The sequence below is a fragment of the Panthera pardus genome, unplaced genomic scaffold (assembly GCF_024362965.1).
Source record: "Panthera pardus isolate Hobbes unplaced genomic scaffold, ASM2436296v1 HiC_scaffold_3, whole genome shotgun sequence".
In the NCBI taxonomy this organism is placed as follows: Eukaryota; Metazoa; Chordata; class Mammalia; order Carnivora; family Felidae; genus Panthera; species Panthera pardus.
The window spans coordinates 28351634-28370282 of record NW_026526876.1 but is presented as its reverse complement, the minus strand read 5'-3'; the positions used below and the strand labels follow the sequence as shown (position 1 = coordinate 28370282).

Here is an 18649-nt window from a genome sequence, read left to right as displayed (position 1 = left end):
TTTCCATCTATTTAGATCTTTGATTACTTTCATCAGAGTCTTGTAGTTTCCCTTATATAGTTCTTGTACATATGTTGTTAGAGTTATATCTAAGTATTTCATTTTTAAAATTCATAGTCTGATCATTCCAACATCCCTGCCATACCTGTGTCTGGTTCTGATGCATGTTCTGTCTCTTCAAATTGTATGTTTTTGCCTTTTAGTATGCCTTATAAGTTTCTGCTGAAAAGTAGGCATGACATACTGCATAAAATAAACTGTGGTAAATAGTAATTTAATTGTAAGGTGTCAGGGAGGGGAAGGTGCTCTGTAGACATAGAATTAGGTCAATAAGCCTGTGTGCCCATATACCCTGAACTTCACCAGTGCTTCTCAGTTGTTGTTTTTCCCCCTCCCTGTTAGGAAGCTGGAAATGAGCTCTCTGCATTCTTTCAAGGGTTTAAACTTGGCATTCAATGGGAGAGTAAAGGTGGAATATGCTTATTCCATCTTTCCTGGAACTGGAACCTAATCATGTTTTTCAAATATGTAATCATACTGATACTTGTAAAACACTCATATGATTTATTTCCTTGCATTCTCTTATGTAGAACAAGAGAAAATTTTGGGCTGAAGGCTTTCCTACATGGTATATATTCATGGATTTCTTTCCAGTATGAATTATGTCTTTAAAGGCAAGAGGGATCATTGAAGCCTTTCCCACATTCATTATATATATAAGCCTTCTCTTCTGTAAGTGTGTTCACATTTTTCCCATGGGATGAGTGACTTCTGAAAACATTTTCACAGTCATTGCATTCGTTGACTTTCTTCCCAGGATGTATTTATATGTGTTGGGTAAGTTTAAAGTTTCTGTAGAAAGCTTTCCTGAATTCATCACAGTCATTGTGTTTCTTCCCTGGGTGTGTTCACATAGGCATTGTGAGCTTACTGTTTCTACTGAAAGCTTTTTCTCAGTCGTTTGTGCTTATAGAGTTTCTCCCCAGTGTGGATGCTTTGGTAAGAAGTCAAATGAGTGATCCTGTTGAAGGCTTTCTCATAGTCTTTGTGTTCATGGAGTTTCTGCCCAATGTGTATTCTCTTGTGCATCATAAGTCTCGAGATGTTTCTGAAGAATTTTCCACACTGTTTACATTAATAAAGTTTGTCTCCAGTAAAATCTCATGTATATTTGGGGGATGACTACACACTGGACGCTTTCCTGCTCTGAAATTATTTGAAGGGTTTCTCTTCATTTTAATTCCCCCATGTCTCTGAAGAGTATAATGGTTACTGAAGGCTTTCTTAGAATTCTTACATTTGTGATTTGTTTCTCCTTTATGATTTCTCCTGCAAAATAAGATTAGTGCTCCTTCTGAAGTCTTTTCCACGTAGATTACATTCATACAGTTTATCTCATTAAGATTCCCTTTTATTTGCATCTCATTTATGCAGACAGTGTAGTGAAAAGCTGAAAGCGTTCCCTCTCTGATATCTCCTATCACTTCTTTTCTTCAACTGTGCCTAGAGATCCTAGCCAGTGCATTAAAGCCTCTGTAAGGAGAGATGTTCTTTCTGTACTAAGATCAGGATGGTAAGAAAACACTGAAAAAAGACCATAGGGCAGAGCATTCCAGGCAGATGGAAAGTCCAGAGCCACACCCCCAAAGAAGATTGGGGGCCTGAGTCAGCTCTGCCACCTCTGCCCAACCAAGGGCTACCCCAGTATCCAAGTCTCAATTATGCCAAGGGGCAGGAGCAATAAATAAACCAGAGAACGTTTCTACTGTTATGAGCTTTCATTGTAGAGAAGCGAGACAAATAAAAGAACCAGGTAATTTCAGGTTGTGATAAGTGCCATCAAGAAAATAAAATAGGATTGGGTGACAGAGAATGAGAAGTGGGGAAAAGAGTGAATGGTAACTTTAGGTTAGTTCCCTCCTCAGAGGTAGGCCTCTCTGAGGAGGGAACATTTGAGCCAGAACCTTTTAAGACAGAGGAAAGCCAGCTTTGCAGGGGTACCTGGACTAAGCATTTTAGGCAGAAGAAGGCAAAAGCCTGAAGTTGAGAATAAATTTGGCCAGATCAAGGACCTGGAAGAAAGACAGATGTGATGGAAGCATTTTGAATTGAGGGGAAAAGTGAAAAATGATGGCATCAGAGAATTAAGTAGGTGGGGCCAGGTTGTAGGAGGCCTTAAAGAATATGGTAAGGATTTTCAGTTCTAATTGTCTTCTGGTACCGACTGACTATGTGATCCTGTATTAGCTATTAAACTTCCTCTGCCTTGTTTGTGATTAATACAGGAACTTGTGAGAATGTTGCAGACTCAGAGTGATAAAAATCTTGCTTTAAACCTTGCCACGGTTTAAATTATTAGGAAAAATTTAGGCCAAATCCCTTTGCTTTAGAAATATATGAAAGCACTTTGACAAATTATGCATTAAGTATGTCATGTTTCACATGCCTACACTTGTTGTAGGGGCCAGTTTATCACCTATGCTCTTATTTTTTCTATATACTTAAAAAAATAGTCTTTAGTGGCACGCCTGGGTGGCTCAGTTGGTTGAGCATCCAACTTTGGCTTAGGTCATGATCTCACAGTTCATGAGTTTGAGGCCCGTATTGGACACTGTGCTGACAGCTCGGAGCCTGGAGCCTGCTTCCGATTCTTTGTCTCCCTCTCTCTCTGCCCCTCTCCCACTTGCACTCTGTCTCTCTTTCTCTCAAAAATAAACAAACATTAAAAAAAAATGTTTTTAAGATAGTCCTTAGTGAAATAAAATATGCAATCAGAAAAGTTTACAAATCATAACTATACAGTCAATATATTATCACAAAGTATTGTAGGGTTTTTTAAAGTCAGCTTATTGAAGTATAATTTATATATGGTAAAATTTATGCCTCTTAAATATATAGTACCAAGAAATTTTGCAACCATATATGGTCATGTAACTATCACTAAGATCAAATATAGATCATTTCCATCATTATGTAAAAGTTTCAACATACCCTTTTATAATCGGTCAGTCCCTTTCCCCCACCCCAATCCCTGCCAACTCTTTGATCTGTATTCTGTTACTTCAGTATACTTAATTCTATAGATGAAACCATATAGTATGTAGCCTTTTGACTGTGGCTTCTTATGCTTTAATGCATTTGAGTTTCATCTATTTTTTTTTTGTATTTTTGTATATGTGAGTAGTTTATTCTGTTTTATTGCTGAGTAACGTTCCATTATATGTATATCCTACAATTTTGTTGATCTATTCACCGGTTGATGGACATTTGGATAGTTTCCCATTTTTGGGGATTATGAATAAATCTAATTGTGTGTTTGTGGTGAGGGTGGTGGGGGGTCAATGTGTCTTCATTTCTTCTGGGTAGATTTCTAGGTATTGGATTCCTGAGTTGTATGTTAAGTTTATATTTAAACTACCAAATTTATATTTAAACTACCAACAACCTAGTGTTATATACCATTTTGTATTCTCACTAGCGGTATATAAGATTTTGAGTTCGTTCTTCCCAGCACTTGGTTTGTCAGCATTTTGTTTTTTAATTTTAGCCATTTCATGAGGTGTGTAGTGACATCCCCTGATTTGCATTTCCCTGGTGATCAGTGACGTTGAGCATCTTTTCATGTGTGTGTCAGACATCTATATCTCTTAATGAAGTGTCTGTTTAGATCTTTTGCCAATTTTTTTTGAATTGGAGTTGTTTCTTGTTATTGAGTTAAAAGACTTCTACCTATATTCTAAAACCAGTCCTTCATCATATATGTGTTTTGCAAATGTATTCTCTCAGTTGGTACTGGGTTTTTAATTTTCTAAATGCCTTTTGAAGAGTAGATATTTTAAATATTTATGAGTTCCAACTTACCACTTTTTATAGTTCATCTTTTTGGGGTCCATTGTAATAAATCTTTGCCTGACACAAGTTCACCAGGTTTTCTTCTAAAAGTTTTATAGTTTTGGGTTTTACATTAAGGTCTATGATTCATTTCAACTTGATTTTTGTATGTGGTGAAAGTTTAGGTCATAATTTGTTTTTGCATATGAATATCCACTTGTTCTAAAACTGTTGAAAAGATTATCCTTTAAACACTGGATTGCCTGTACACCTTTGTCAAAAATTTGACTAGGAGTGCCTGAGTGGCTCAGTTGGTTAAGCATCTGAGTCTTGATTTTGGCTCAGGTCATGATCTCATTGTCGTTAAGACTGAGGGTGGCATTGGGCTCTGCACTGACAGTGCAGAGCCTACTTAGGATTCTCTCTTTCAAGATAAATAAATAAACATTAAAAAAATTACTTGACTATATCTGTGTGAGTCTTTTTCGGGACTCTGTAGTCTGTACTGTTGATTTTGTGTACATTCTTTGGCCAGTACCACATACTCACTGGATTACTGTCACTTTACAGTTAGTCTTGAAATTAGGGACTGCAAGACTTCAGAGTTTGCTTTTCTCTACTCAAAATTGTTTTGTCTGTCTTTTTTATTTTTTAATTTTTACATATAAAGTTTAAAATCAGGGGTGCCTGGCTAGCTCAGGCTAGTAGAGCAGGTGACCGTTGATCTTGGGGTTGTGAGCTTGAGGATCCTGTTGGGTGTAGACATTACTTAAAAATAAAATCTTTAAACAAATAAATAAAGTTAAAAATAAAATCAGCTTGTTGATTTCTACTAAAATACTACTTGCTGGATTTTCATTGAAATTGTTTTATTTTTTTATTATTTTTTTAATATGCAATTTATTGTCAAATTGGTTTCCATACAACACCCAGTGCTCATCCCAACAGGTGCCCTCCTCAATGCCCATCACCCACTTTCCCCTCCCTTCCACCCCCCATCAACCCTCAGTTTATTCTCAGTTTTTAAGAGTCTCTTATGGTTTGGCTCCCTCCCTCTCTAACTTTTTTTTTCCCTTCCCCTCCCCATGGTCTTCTGTTAAGTTTCTCAGGATCCAGGTAAGAGTGAAAACATAGTATCTGTCTTTCTCTGTATGACTTATTTCACTTAGCATAACACTCTCCAGTTCCATCCACATTGCTACAAAAGGCCATATTTCATTCTTTCTCACTTTGAGGAGAATTGACATAATGATGGGAACCTTCAGATCCATGAACACATTATATCTCTCCATTTATTTTTTTTATTTTTTTTTTTTAATTTTTTTTTTAACATTTATTTATTTTTGAGACAGAGAGAGACAGAGCATGAACAGGGGAGGGTCAGAGAGAGGGAGACACAGAGTCTGAAACAGGCTCCAGGCTCTGAGCTGTCAGCACAGAGCCCGACGCGGGGCTCGAACTCACAGCCCTCAGGGACCGTGAGATCATGACCTGAGCTGAAGTCGGCCGCCCAACCGACTGAGCCACCCAGGCGCCCCATATCTCTCCATTTAGATCTTTGATTTTTTCATCAGTGTTTTATAGTTTTTAGCATACAAATATTATTATATTATTTTGTTAGATTTATTCCTGATTAACTTCATGGTTTTTTTTTTTGAATGTTTATTTATTTTTGAGACAGAGACAGAGACAGAGTGCAAGTGGAAGAGGGAAACACAGATTTGCAAGCAGGCTTGAGGCTCTGAGCTGTCAGCACAGAGCCTGATGCGGGGCTCGAACTCACAAACCGTGAGATCATGACCTGAGCTGAAATTGGACCCTTAACCAACTGAGCCACCCAGGCGCCCCTCTTTTTTAATTATTAAAATTTTTTATAATGTTTGTTTATTTTTGAGAGAGAGAGTACGGGTGGGGGAGGGGCAGAGAGAGGGAGACACAGAATCTGAAACAGACTTCAGGCTCTGAGCTGTCAGCACAGTGCCCGATGTGCAGCTTGAACTCAGGAACAGCAAGATCATGACCTGAGCCAAAGTCAGATGCTCAACTGACTGAGCCACCCAGGCACCCCTAATTTCATGTTTCTAATGGTGCTATTTGGGTGGTATGGTTTTTAAAATGTTTATTTCCCAAGTTCTTGTTGCTAGTATGTACAAAGACACTTGATTTTTGTATATATTGACTCTTTAATCTTTGAGTTTGCCTAAACCCACTTGTTTTATTCTAGAAGCTTTTGGTGTCTGACTACATGATCCTGTACTAGTTATTATACTTCTTTATGCCTATTTCCTGCCTAATAATATGGATCTGTTGTGAAAATATTGCCGAGTTACAGAATGATAAAAGCCTTGAGTTAAAAGGATGTTTGGAGTAATTTAGGCAAACACCTATGTTCTTGAAATACGTACAAGCCCTTTGACTTTAAGGGCTAGTTTATTACCATGCTATGTTTTGTTTTGTTTTTCTGTGTACTTTTTAAAAACAAACCTTTAAACTTCTTTTTTTTAAGTTTATTTATTTAGTTTGAGAGAGAATGAGAATGGGAGGGGCAGAGAGAGAGGGAGAGAGAGAATCCCAAGCAGGCTCTGTGCTGTTAGCACAGAGCCTGACGCGGAGCTTGATCTCACAAACCATGAGATCAACCTGAGCCGAAATGAAGAGTCAGACACTTAATCAACTGAGCCACCCAAGTGCCCCTAAAAATAAACTTTTATTGAAATATAATATGTAAACTGAAAAATTCACAAATCGTGTGTATAGTTCAATGAGGTATCATGCTGGAGGTTTTTGATATGTATGTTTTATTTGTGGTTATTCATGTAACTTGAAAAATTAGAAGGCTGTTCTCTAGAATAAGTATTGGCCTAGGCTAAAGAATTTATTAACTTGAACTTTAATATCTAATAATCATCTGTATTAAATATAAGACTTAGTGATGATTGAAATTTTTATTAAGTTATAATTACTTCTAACATTTCCTTAGTATCCATATACTTGATATTCTAGTGCTTTTTTAGTTCATTTGAATATTTAATCACCAGGTGTCTAGCATAACTGAATTTTTTCTGTCAAATTAGCAGTTTATTTTATTCTGCCACAGTTCTATCACATTATTTCAGTAACTTTATTTGGTTGATTGAAGCAGGAAAAGTGGTAGGAAAAAGAAAGGTAGAAAATGAAGATGAGTATTTGGAATACTACCAGTAAATGTCGTTGGTAAACAGGATTCCCAGTTTCACTTCCTACCTGTTATAAAATTCATTCCTTTTGGGGCGCCTGGGTGGCTTGGTCAGTTAAGCGTCCGACTTCGGCTCAGGTCATGATCTCACGGTCCGTGAGTTCGAGCCCTGCGTCGGGCTCTGTGCTGACAGCTCAGAGCCTGGAGCCTGCTTCCAATTCTGTGTCTCCCTCTCTCTCTGCTCCTCGCCTGTTCATGCTCTGTCTCTCTCTGTCTCAAAAATAAATAAACATTAAAAAAAATTTTTTTTTAAATTCATTCCTTTTGCTATGCAACTTTTCAGTTCCCGTTGAACTAGGGCTGAGTGGAATGTCAGTGAATAGGGATCTTAAATATGCTCCTTTGGTTTGACTTGGCCTCCTACACTCTTGTGATTTATCATGAGATGAGCAGCCTCACATATTCACTGCCTCTTCAATGACTAGGCCCAGTATTGAAGACCCATCAGAGTAGTTCTGAACCTGATAGCCCAACCTCAATCAGCTGACCCCCATTGAATCTGCAGATTCATGAGAAAAGTAAATGTTGTAGACTATTGAGATTTTAAGGTTGGTAGTTACCCAAGAAAAACTGACTAATACAGTCAAATTCTGTGAATGCTTACCAGTACTTTTCTTTACTTGAAACATATATTTTTAGTTTTTTCTCTATAGCTACAATGTGTTCAAGCACAATTTATAGGACAGAGAAGATGGAGGAAAATATTTTTAAGCAGAAAAGTAAACTAGGACATCCAGACCGGACTAATTGAAGTATTATTCCTTAAGGAGTATTATTAGATTCTAAAATTATCAGCCAAGTTTTAATATCGGAACATTTCAAGTGAAGAAGGATGCTTCATTAAATCAAATACATTCTTCTAGATATATTGCTTTCAAAAATATCTAATGATGATTTTTCTCAACAAAAGGATTCCTCAATTAGGGAATTACATTAATGGCATGACTCTTTGTAAACCTATAAAATACTGTAATTCCATATAAACGATTCTCAAGCCTACTCACGAACGCCCGAAGATTAAAAATCTATGAAAGAAAAAGACTTGAAAAATATGTTTAGGGGGTACAGTATCCATCAGACCACAGTTCCAGAGAGAGGAAAAAAAATGGTTGGAAGAGACGAATTAGTCAACATAGTAAAAGAAAAGACCCAGAGAGTAATGAGAATAAAAAAGTTAAATCTTGGTAAAATTTTCTAAGCTCCAAGGATAAGGAATAGACCCTATATTCCTACCAATATAAGTTTTGGGGAAAATAATAGTAATCTGGACTATAGTAATGGTAGGAGAAGTGGAAAGATCATAGCTGATTTAAAATCTGATGTTGATAATCTGCAGAACTTCTAATGCATTTGTTGTGAAGGGTGTGTTAGGAAGAAATTAACAATGGCTTCTGGTTTGAATAAATATGTGAATAAGTGGTAAATATATACATAAAATTATTTTATTGAGGTAAAACTCACCATTTAAAAACGTACAATTCCCTGGATTTTAATACATTTTACAGTGTCGTACAGCCATTATTACATTCATCACCCCAAAAGAAATCCTGTATGTATTAAGCAGTCACTCTCCATTCCTTCCTCCTTATAGTTCCTGGCAACCATACATAGCCTACTTTTTTTCCTCTGGATTTGCCTGTTCCGAACATTTCGTATAAATGGAATCTTACAGCATGTGACCTTTTGTGTCTGTTTTCTTTTTCACTAAAATGTAATGTTTTCAAGCTTTATCAGTATTGTAGCATGAATCAGGCCAGGCTTCTTTTTGTTGCTAAATAATATTTGATTATATAAATATACCACATTTTGTTTATCCATTCACCAGTTAATGACATTTTAGTTTCCACTTTTTGGCTTTTGTGAATAATGCTGCTATAAACATTCATGTTTATCTTTTTGCTTGAAAACTTGTTTTTACTGCTTTTAGGGTATATATACAGAAGTGAGATGACTGTGTTACTCTTTAACTTTTTGAGGAACAGCCAAACTCTTTCACCCAGCAGCTGTACCATCTTATATTCCCACCATCAATGTATTAAAATTCTAACTAATTTCTCTACATCCTCACCAACGCTTTTTTGTTGTCTAGTTCTTGTTTTTGTGTTTAATAGCTACTCTACTGGGTGTAAAGTGATACATGATTATGGCTTTGATTTACATTTCTTTTTTTTTTAAATTTTTTAAAATGTTTATTTTTAAGAGAGAGAGAGAGTCAGAACATGAACAGAGGAGGAGCAGAGAGACAGGGAGACACAGAATCCAAGCAGGCTCCAGGCTCCGAGCTGTCAGCCCAGAGCCCGATGTGGGGCTTGAACCCACAAACTGAAAGATCATGACCTGAGCTGAAGTCAGACGCTTAACTGCTTAATTGACTGAGCCACCCAAGTGCTCCTGATTTACATTTCTGTATTGATTTATGATGCTGACTTACTTTTCATGTGCTTATTGTCCATTTGTATATTCTCTTTGGAGAAATGTCTATTCAAGTCTTTTGCCTATTTTTAAAGGCTTTTTTTTTTTTTTTTTTTGGCGGGGGGTGGGGGGATGGGGCAGGAGGGACAGAGACCAAGGAGAGAGAGAGAATCCTAAGTAGGCTCCACGCCCAGTGCAGAGTCAATATGGGGCTCAATCCCATGACCCTGAGATCATGACCTGAACCAAAACAGAGTCAAATGCTTAATTGACTGAGCCACCCAGGCGCCTCTTCTTTTGCCTATTTTTAAGTCGCATTGTCATTTTGTTATTCTTGTAGTTCTTTATTTAGTCTGGATTCTGGACCCTTTTCAGATACATGATTTGCACATATTTTCTGCCATTCCAGGTGTTGTCTTTTCACTCACTTGTTACAGTGTCTTTTGATGCACAAGCATTTTACCTTCCAGTTTACTAATTATCTCTTCATCTCTATCTAATTTTTTAGTCCATCTTTTTATTTTCATAATTTTCATTCTTAGCTGAAATTCTAAACTTTTGTTTTGTCCAAATCTTAAGCATACTACTCTCTCCTTTTATACATGCAACATGACACAGACTTTTAATACAGCATTTGGTCAGTATTTCTCAGTAGAAACTCTCAGCACTTTGACCCAGTAATTCTATATGCATCATCTATAGAAATACTGTATAAAGAGCTACATAAGTGACCATTAACAAGAGACTGGTTATTATAATGCATGATATGCTGCAGTAGTTTTTTTAAATAGTTGGAATTGCATATAATGAAATTACAACTATAACACATTTGGGAACCTTGAAACACTTGATTTAACTTTACTTCTCAGTGTAGACCACATTATCATCATTTCATGTAAGACCATGCTTGTTTTTTTAAGTTTCCACTCTTTTCCCCCAGGTTTGTACTTGTACAAATACAAAGTACAAATTGTATATATTTAAGGTATATAATATGGTATTTTAATAAGTGTATACATTGTGAAGTCATTACCACTATCATGATAATATCCATCACCTCACACAATTACTCTTCTTGTATGTATGTGAGAACACTTGAGATCTACTTACTTAGGAAATTTCAACTATACAGTGTATTATTATTAGCTATGGTCATCATGGTGTACATTAGATCTCCAGAACTTATCTAATAACTGAAAATTTGTACCCTTGACTGATATCTCTCTTTTTTCCCCATCCCCTTAGCCTAGGTAACCACCATTCTACTCTCTTTACTATGAGTTTGATTTTAGTTTTCAGATTCTGCACACAAGTGAAATTATGCAGTATTTGTCTTTCTGTGTCTGGCTTAGTTGACTTAGCATAATGTTTTCCAGATTCATTCATATTGTTATAAGCAGCAGGATTTCCCTCTCTTTTAAGGATGAATAACATTCATGCATGTGCATGCGTGCATGCCTGTGTGTGCGTGCGTGTGTGTGTGTGTGTGTGTGTGTGTGTGTGTGTGTATAAAATCACATTTTCTTCATCCATCTGTTGACAGACATTGAGGTTTTTCCAAATGATGGCTACTGTGAATAATGCTGCAATGAGCATAGGAGTGCAAGTATCTCTTTGGGATGATAGTTTTATTACCTTTTGATATATACTTAGAAATAGGATTGCTAGATCATATGGTAGTTATGTTTTACATAATGGTTGTGCCAGTTTTACATTGCCACCAACAGTGTACAAGAGATGTCTTTTCTCCCTATCATTACCACTACTTGTTTTCTTTTGACTTTTTGATAATAGCTGTCCTGACAGGTGTAAGGTGATATCTCATAGCGGTTTTGATATTTAGTGATGTTGAACAACTTTTCATATACCTGTTGGTTATTACTTTGGAAAATGTTTATTTATGTGTTTTGCCCATTGTATAACTAGGTTGTTTGTTTTTTGCTATTGAGTATGAGTTTCTTACATACATACTTTGGCTATTAACCCCTAAGTATGTATGGTTTGCAAGTATTTTCTCCAATTCCATAGGGATTGATTTTTCATGTTTGTTGATGGTTTCATTTGCTCTGTAGAAACTTTGTAGTTTGATGTAGTCTCACCTGTTTATATTTTGCTTTTGTTGCCTGTGTATTTGGTATGAAATCCAAAAAAATCATCACCAAGATCAATTTCAAGGAGTTGTTCTCCTATGTTTTCTTCTAGGAATTTTATGGTATCATTATCTTATGTTTCGATCTTTAACCCATTTTTTCAGTTGATTTTTGTATGCAGTGTAAGATAAGGATCCAATTTCATTCTTTTGCATGTGACTATTCAGTTTTCCTGGCCCTATTCATTGAAGAGACCATCATTTCCCCGTTACGTATTCTTGGTGCACTTGTCAAAGATTAGTTGACCGTATATGCAAGGGTTTATTTCTAGGCTTTCTATTCTGTTCTCTTGGTCTGTGTGTCTGTTTTTATGCTAGCATCAAATTGTTTTGATTACTATCACCTTGTAATATACTATGAAATCAGGAAGTGTGATGCTTCTCACTTTGTTGTTCTTTCTCAGAAGTGCTATGCTAATTTAGGGTCCTTAGTGGTTTCATATAAATTTTAGAATTGCTCTTTTCTACTACTATAAAAAAATGCTATTGGGATCTTGATAGGGATTGTATTGAACCTATGGATGGCTTTGGGTCATATGGACATTTTACTAATATTAATTCTTTCAGTCCATGAACTTGGGATAACTTTCCACTTACTCTTCTTCAGTTTCTTCCATCAATGTCTTACAGTTTTCATTGTGCTGATCCTTCACTTTCTTGGTTAAATTTATTTCAAACTATTTTAATCTTTTTGTTGTTAAGTATACTACTTTAAATTCTGTGCCCTATTGCCCCATATTGTGAGACTATTTCTTTTGAATGGTCTTTCTTATTTACTTTTTTCATATTGTTTTATCTCTTTGTTATTGTTAATTAAGGGCCAGATACTGTATATGAAAAACTGTGGGAGTAATTTGAGACCTATGACGATGTTTTCTCCCTCTAAGAAGATTTCTGTTCGTTTTTGGCAGGCATTAGCAATCCAAGATTGTCTTAATTTAATTTTGTGGTAGACATTTGGAGCTGAGCTTTTTTTCCTGTAAAAGGCCAATCTAGCTTTGGTTCTTACTTACTCTTAGAGCATAGCCCTTTGGGCTTCCAAACAAAAGTGTTGGAGTTTTACCAGCTTCCCCTCTGCATCTTGGTTTCCCCTGCATTCCAATATTTGTCCTTCCAGCTCTTTAAACCTGTCAGTAGCTTCTTAGTCTCTCAGATGTCACTAAGTAAAAAGTAGCCCCTAATGCCAGGCTTCAGTCTTATTTTTTAATCCTTCATCATACTATTAACTCTTCAGTGCCTTCAGGAAGATTTTAAAGCATATGTATAGTTCTGATTTTTCTTAAGGAAACATTGGTCTGAAGTATGTAATTTGCCATTACCAGAAGTCAACAGTATGTAAGTGGAAATGAACAGCCAATAACTTAATCTTTTTAAAATACTAAGGCAGATTCAAAAATCACCATATAACAATGTCAACCTTACCCACTTGTATTTTCACATACTTTTTTGGAGAAGGGGTAAGAAATAGAATTACAGTGTTCCTACTAGCTATTGCACATATTGGATCATCAAGGCGAATATCATCAGGTGAATATTTTCTTTCATGTGTCTTATCAGGAAGTTAACTGGAAAAAAAAAGTGCTCCAATTGTAACACTTACTGAATTGTACCATCACTATTTTTCATGTGACTGTATCACTCATGAGACAGTGAAGCCCTTTACAAAGAGGAACGCTGTTTTTCCCATGTTTTATCTCCTAGTGCTACACCTGGAGTTAAGTGTCCAGTAAGTATACAAGTGAATGTAGGTGTTGAGAATACCTTATTTTGCTTTTCACAGTGAGAATCAATGTGGGTATATGCTGTTCTGAATCATCTTAAAAGATCAATTTTAATAGAGAAGAAAGAATCTTTTCTTATCAGCTCCTTTGTTCATCCTTTTCTATCTCAACAGGTGGCATCTCCACAGAAAGCGACTGTGCTTTTGAGCCAGACTACGCCGTCCCACCACTTCCAGTGAGTGAAGGTATGCAGCACATTCGGATTATGGAGGGCATGTCTCGCTCTCTTCCATCCTCCCCCTTACTCACACATCAGTCTATCAGTGTTCGGCTCCAACCTGTGAAGAAGTTAACTGGTAAGGACTTTACCTAAATTTAGTATGTTTAACAGGACACTTTAGGTCATATCAGATATGTTTATGTGCATCTTTAGGTTTTTCCTTTTTGGCCTTCCTAATGTCACAGACTCTTGGAAATTGGAACTCCTACTGATTTTAATTTAGGGAATTAGAATAGTACTCAGTTTGACAGATTGATGTATTTATTTTCTAAGTGATCCATCTGTTGTGGACATATTTTTCTAGGCTTTCAGGAAACTTCTAGTTTTGCCAGAACACACTGTTGTTCTGATTTCATTTATCAGCTTGTTCATGTCAGATTAACAGATGGGGATATTGTAATTTTAGGATAATAAGAGCTTCATAGTTCAGCAAAGGTACCTCAGTCATGGTTTTTGTTTGAAATCCTAATCTGTATATTTCACGTCTATTTCTAAAAGTTTGATTTAGATATTTTCCTCTCCATTGTACATTCCTGCAACTTCTTAGGATATTTACCATGATTCATAACTTGTGGATTGCATTGACTTAAATATGGTCTCAAAATACATATTACCCATTCAGATCAAGCTATTAGGTGTGAAACTGTGTCCTTATTAAATGAAGTTTTGTCCTTTTAAGCTTTTTCAGAGAAGAAATTTTACTCTGTTGGACGATACTTACATGTGAAAATATGCAAGCCTGGGTCATTTTCTTAAGTTTAACATTATCAGTATATATCTTGTGTTAGTAAGTTGATGGGTTATGAGTGATTAGAGGCAAGAAATTAAGTCATTCCCAATAGATACATTAACTACTTCTTACGTGTCTGGCATTAAGTTAGACAGTGGGGAGGTTTGATTATCATATGACAATTCAAAAGAAAACAGGAACAAAGAGGGGAAAATGGAATCTTGGGACTTACATCTATTTTGAATGAAAATTTTATAATGTTTATAATTTTCATGAAAATAATAGTATTTTTTATTCTTTAGTTCCACAAAGCATAAGTCATGCCTTTTATATTGTTTACTGTTTTTTTAGGCTTCTTCAAATAACTGAATCAAAGTCTACTTTGATTAGATAACAATCTGTAAAATAGTTTAGTAACATTTTACTGAAATACTTATTCCCTTCTGATATGTAAAAATAGGATAGATTTTAGGTGCATGGGCCTTAATAAAATTTCTTTGCTTAGAAATTGCCCCTTTTTCTTGCAGTTTAAGGTGTTACTGATAACTGAAAATACAAATAACCATATATGAGATGGCTATGAAGTGATGTGCTTCATTTACTACACATGAGAAGAGATAGCAAAAGAAATTCCGTTTCCTAACAGAAGTGAACTGAATTGCCTGATGTTTCGGAGATAACACTTTCCTATCCCATTTTCCTGTCCCAATTTAAACTTCAACTTAAATAAGCAAACTTTATTAAAAGATAAATACATTTAATAACAAAGTCAATTACATGCCTGATATCAGAGGTGAGACAGGGAAGCAGTGACAAGAATCATACTTGGTTAATTACACGTATGACCTATTCAGTTTTAATTTTTTAATGTTTGAAGTATTTGAATACTCTCAAATAGTTTTATTTTTCTGAAGAGTTTGTCAAAGGCCTAAGAATTTAAAGGTTGAGAATGCATTTTAAAACTTCTGAATGAAAGAAATCTGTCTCCTGAAAGAGGGTGCCATGAAAATTTTTCTGTGGCCAATTTTCTACCAAGTAAAGCAGATGATAAGTTTCTGGTTTAACCTGGAATGAAATTACTTTGAAATTTAAATTTAAAACCTTGGTCAGTAGATTATTTATGAGCTATCATTCCTTTCCTAATTATATTTTGTTATGAGTAACTAAAAAGAAAGTTGAATAGAGAACGACTTGCTGACCATAAGTAAATGGCCTCCAGAGAATGGTTTTTAACAAAATGCATTAATTCGATCCACTTAATGATTTATCCATTATATTCCTTGTATTCATATTACCAACCCAACTGAGTAAGTGGGGCCAGAATAGTCATCTTATTCTGTTTTCTTTTTGATTTTCCAATATTTGTTACCCTGGCTTTGCTATAGTCAAAGTAGTTTGCATATTATTTTTCTGTGCTTTTCACCTAATCATTCAGCAAATATTTGTTTAGGACTCATAAAATGCCAAGCACTACTCGATACAGTGGTGAGAAATGCCAAGCACTACTCGATACAGTGGTGAAAAATTATAGATAGTGACAAGTAATAAGAGGGTCATAAAATGGGATAGAGGGAGACTGGAGTGGGGGTAGGGTTTCTTTCTGTGGAGTGGTCAAGGAGAGTCAGAAGAAGAGCTATTTGAAGAGAGGTGTGGATAACAAAACGAAGCTGCTCATGGGAAGGTCTGGGGTCAGAGCCTTCTGGGCAGAGGGGACAGCCAGAACAAAAGTCCTAAAGCAGAAAGCAGCATTGGTATGTTCAAAGAATGGGAAGAAGGCAAGAATGGTTTCAGAATAAGTCAGAGGGGACAGTGGTAGAAGATAGTTGAAGAGGTAGGCAGAAACCAGAGTCTTTAGGTCATGGTAAGGAAACCAACTTTTGAGAAGAGCTGGAATGAGAAGTAATGTGATCTGATTTACCTTTTAATCAGATATTGTTGGCAAATGCGTAAAGAGTGGTGTATGAGGGACTAGAGTATGCCATGTTCACTAACCTTGTGTGTGTTTTCCTGATCTTTAAATAGATCTTTCACTTCTAATAAGTTAATACAGTGGTGAAAAGAATCTTTGTTTTATCTTGTAAGATATAATGAAGGAATAACTAACCTTTTCCTATCATTTTTATCATAGAACCTTTGTACTCCTAATGTATTTAGCTTAGTCCTTCACTCAGGTGTACATTAGAACCCATTTGGTATATCAATTAAGACTTTTTTTATTCCAAGCAACAGAAGATAACCTAAGGTTGGGAAAGCCTCAAGGTTCATTTGACCTTGTTGTATATGGCTGTGCACTGAGGAGGCATGGAGGGGAGTGTGCAGAGACAGTGTTGGTCCCCGTTACTGTGCCGATGGAAGTGCTCCAGTTCTCCAGATTCTTACCCGGGGCGCTTTCCAAGATGTTTGTGTTCATAATATCTTAACGCCCCTCAAGCATACTTCTTAAAATGTAAATAATTAGGAGTGCCAGTAAATAGTTCATTCATTCAACACTTGCCTAATTCATACTGTTTGCCTATTATGTACACTGTAAGTCTAGTAAAAGTTAAATTTTGAGTATTCACATTATTGGTAGGGTAATAAATCATTGCAACCTTTTTGTAGGGCAGTTTGATAGTATGTGTCAGAATTGTAACGCACATAATCCTTGACACAGCAGTTTTATTGCAGAGTGTTTATTTGACAAATAAACTTGAACAAGTTTGAAACATGTATGTATGTACATATGTGTACATGTATATAGTAAAAAAATTAAAATGTTACTATTTATCATTAATAGTAATCCATTTGTGTGACACACACACATACATGCATACACACAAACATACACACATGCATACATTTTATGGTGGTGTGGAGATACATTGACTGTAACCCAAAAGTGGTAGAGGGATGACATAAATTTGGTTGCGTACCTTTCTGTAATGTTTGTATTTTTTTTATCACATGTAAAATCTAAAATTTCATGAGGCAGTATAACAAAATGGGCGCTGGCTGCCATTTCTTAACTGTAACCTTGTGCAAGTTTGCTAAAAGTCTCTGTACTTCAGTCTCTGTACTTATTTCTAAAATAGGAATACTAATTGTATCTGCCTCATAGGACTATTAAAAGAATTGGATAAGTTAGTACACATAAAGCTCATGAGACAGTACCTGACAAAGAAGAAGTAGTCAATAAATGTTAGCCACATTTATTATAATTCTAAAGGAGATTTGGGTGACTTTCTGTTGGTTATGTTAAATATGAGTTCTGAGCCTTTGGAAGGTGATCTGGAAGTAATTTCTTTAATTACCTTAAGTAAGCCCTTTACTTTTCTGAGGAGTGACCTTCAAATACTGATACCAAGTGGGTTGTCACATAGTCTTTTGGAAAATCTTTTTGGACTGATTTTAAAAGAATTCACTGTATAGATTGGAATGACAGTGTGGTAGTCCTATTTAGATGGTAAATAAGTCAAAATAACCCATCTGATTGTGCAGCAGCCTTGTTACTTTGGATGCTAGCTATGGCCAAAATATTATTTTCATCATGGATATAAAGGTATCATTGACTTGTTTATAAAGACATCCTGGGAAAAAGATTTAAAGCTATTTTGACATTAAAAAGAGCTTATATTTAATAACAGTTTACATACCCTGATATATTTTAGTGTACTTACGACACATTTTTCACATGATACTTATCTTGCAATTTTTGGAAGCACTGGAACTCAAGATGTACTTTAGTGAATTTTATTATTAGAAAAAAATACAGGGTTCCTGTGAAGATTGAATAAGATTGCTTAAACTTACAATTTAATACATAATAAATGTTAAATAAGTGTTACTTCTCATTTATAATCTTGGATAAAATGGAAACATAGTCTCGAGAAAATTATTGAAAAGCCAATTTGAAAGTATACAGAGCATAGAGATTACATTGGTCTTCATAGTCTGATTTATTGAAATGTATTCACGATTCTGTAGCATGAATAAATCTCTTATAACTTTAGGAAAAAATATTAGAATTCAAGATATATTGTAGTGATTTTATTAGATTAAAAATATAGTAGGTTTATATGGTAATCTAAGCTCTGTAATTGCTAATGTTAATATTTCTATTTTACTTTCCATATGGATAAAATAATCTTACCCAGTATCTCACTGTATGGTCCCTAGACCACTTGCATTAGAAATACTGGGAATACTTCTTTGAAATATGCATACCTGGGTATCCAGGTTTACCTAATCAACTTCACTTCACAGATTCTGTCTCATTAAATCTCGAGCCCCAGAATCAATCAATCAATCTCTC

General features: G+C 35.5%; 1 protein-coding gene across 8 annotated transcripts in view; it reads left to right on the top strand.

Annotated features, from left to right (window-relative positions):
• TANC2 (tetratricopeptide repeat, ankyrin repeat and coiled-coil containing 2) overlaps positions 1-18649 on the top strand; it is a 361571-nt gene that overhangs the window by 127954 nt on the left and 214968 nt on the right. For 5 of the 8 annotated variants that reach the window (XM_019466611.2, XM_019466610.2, XM_019466608.2 and 2 more), the window contains one exon: positions 13522-13704. In XM_019466611.2, the coding sequence (XP_019322156.1) occupies positions 13522-13704 (183 nt within the window). The remainder of the gene's footprint in view (positions 1-13521; positions 13705-18649) is intronic. The other 3 variants (XM_019466615.2, XM_019466614.2, XM_019466612.2) reach the window with 1 other exon arrangement.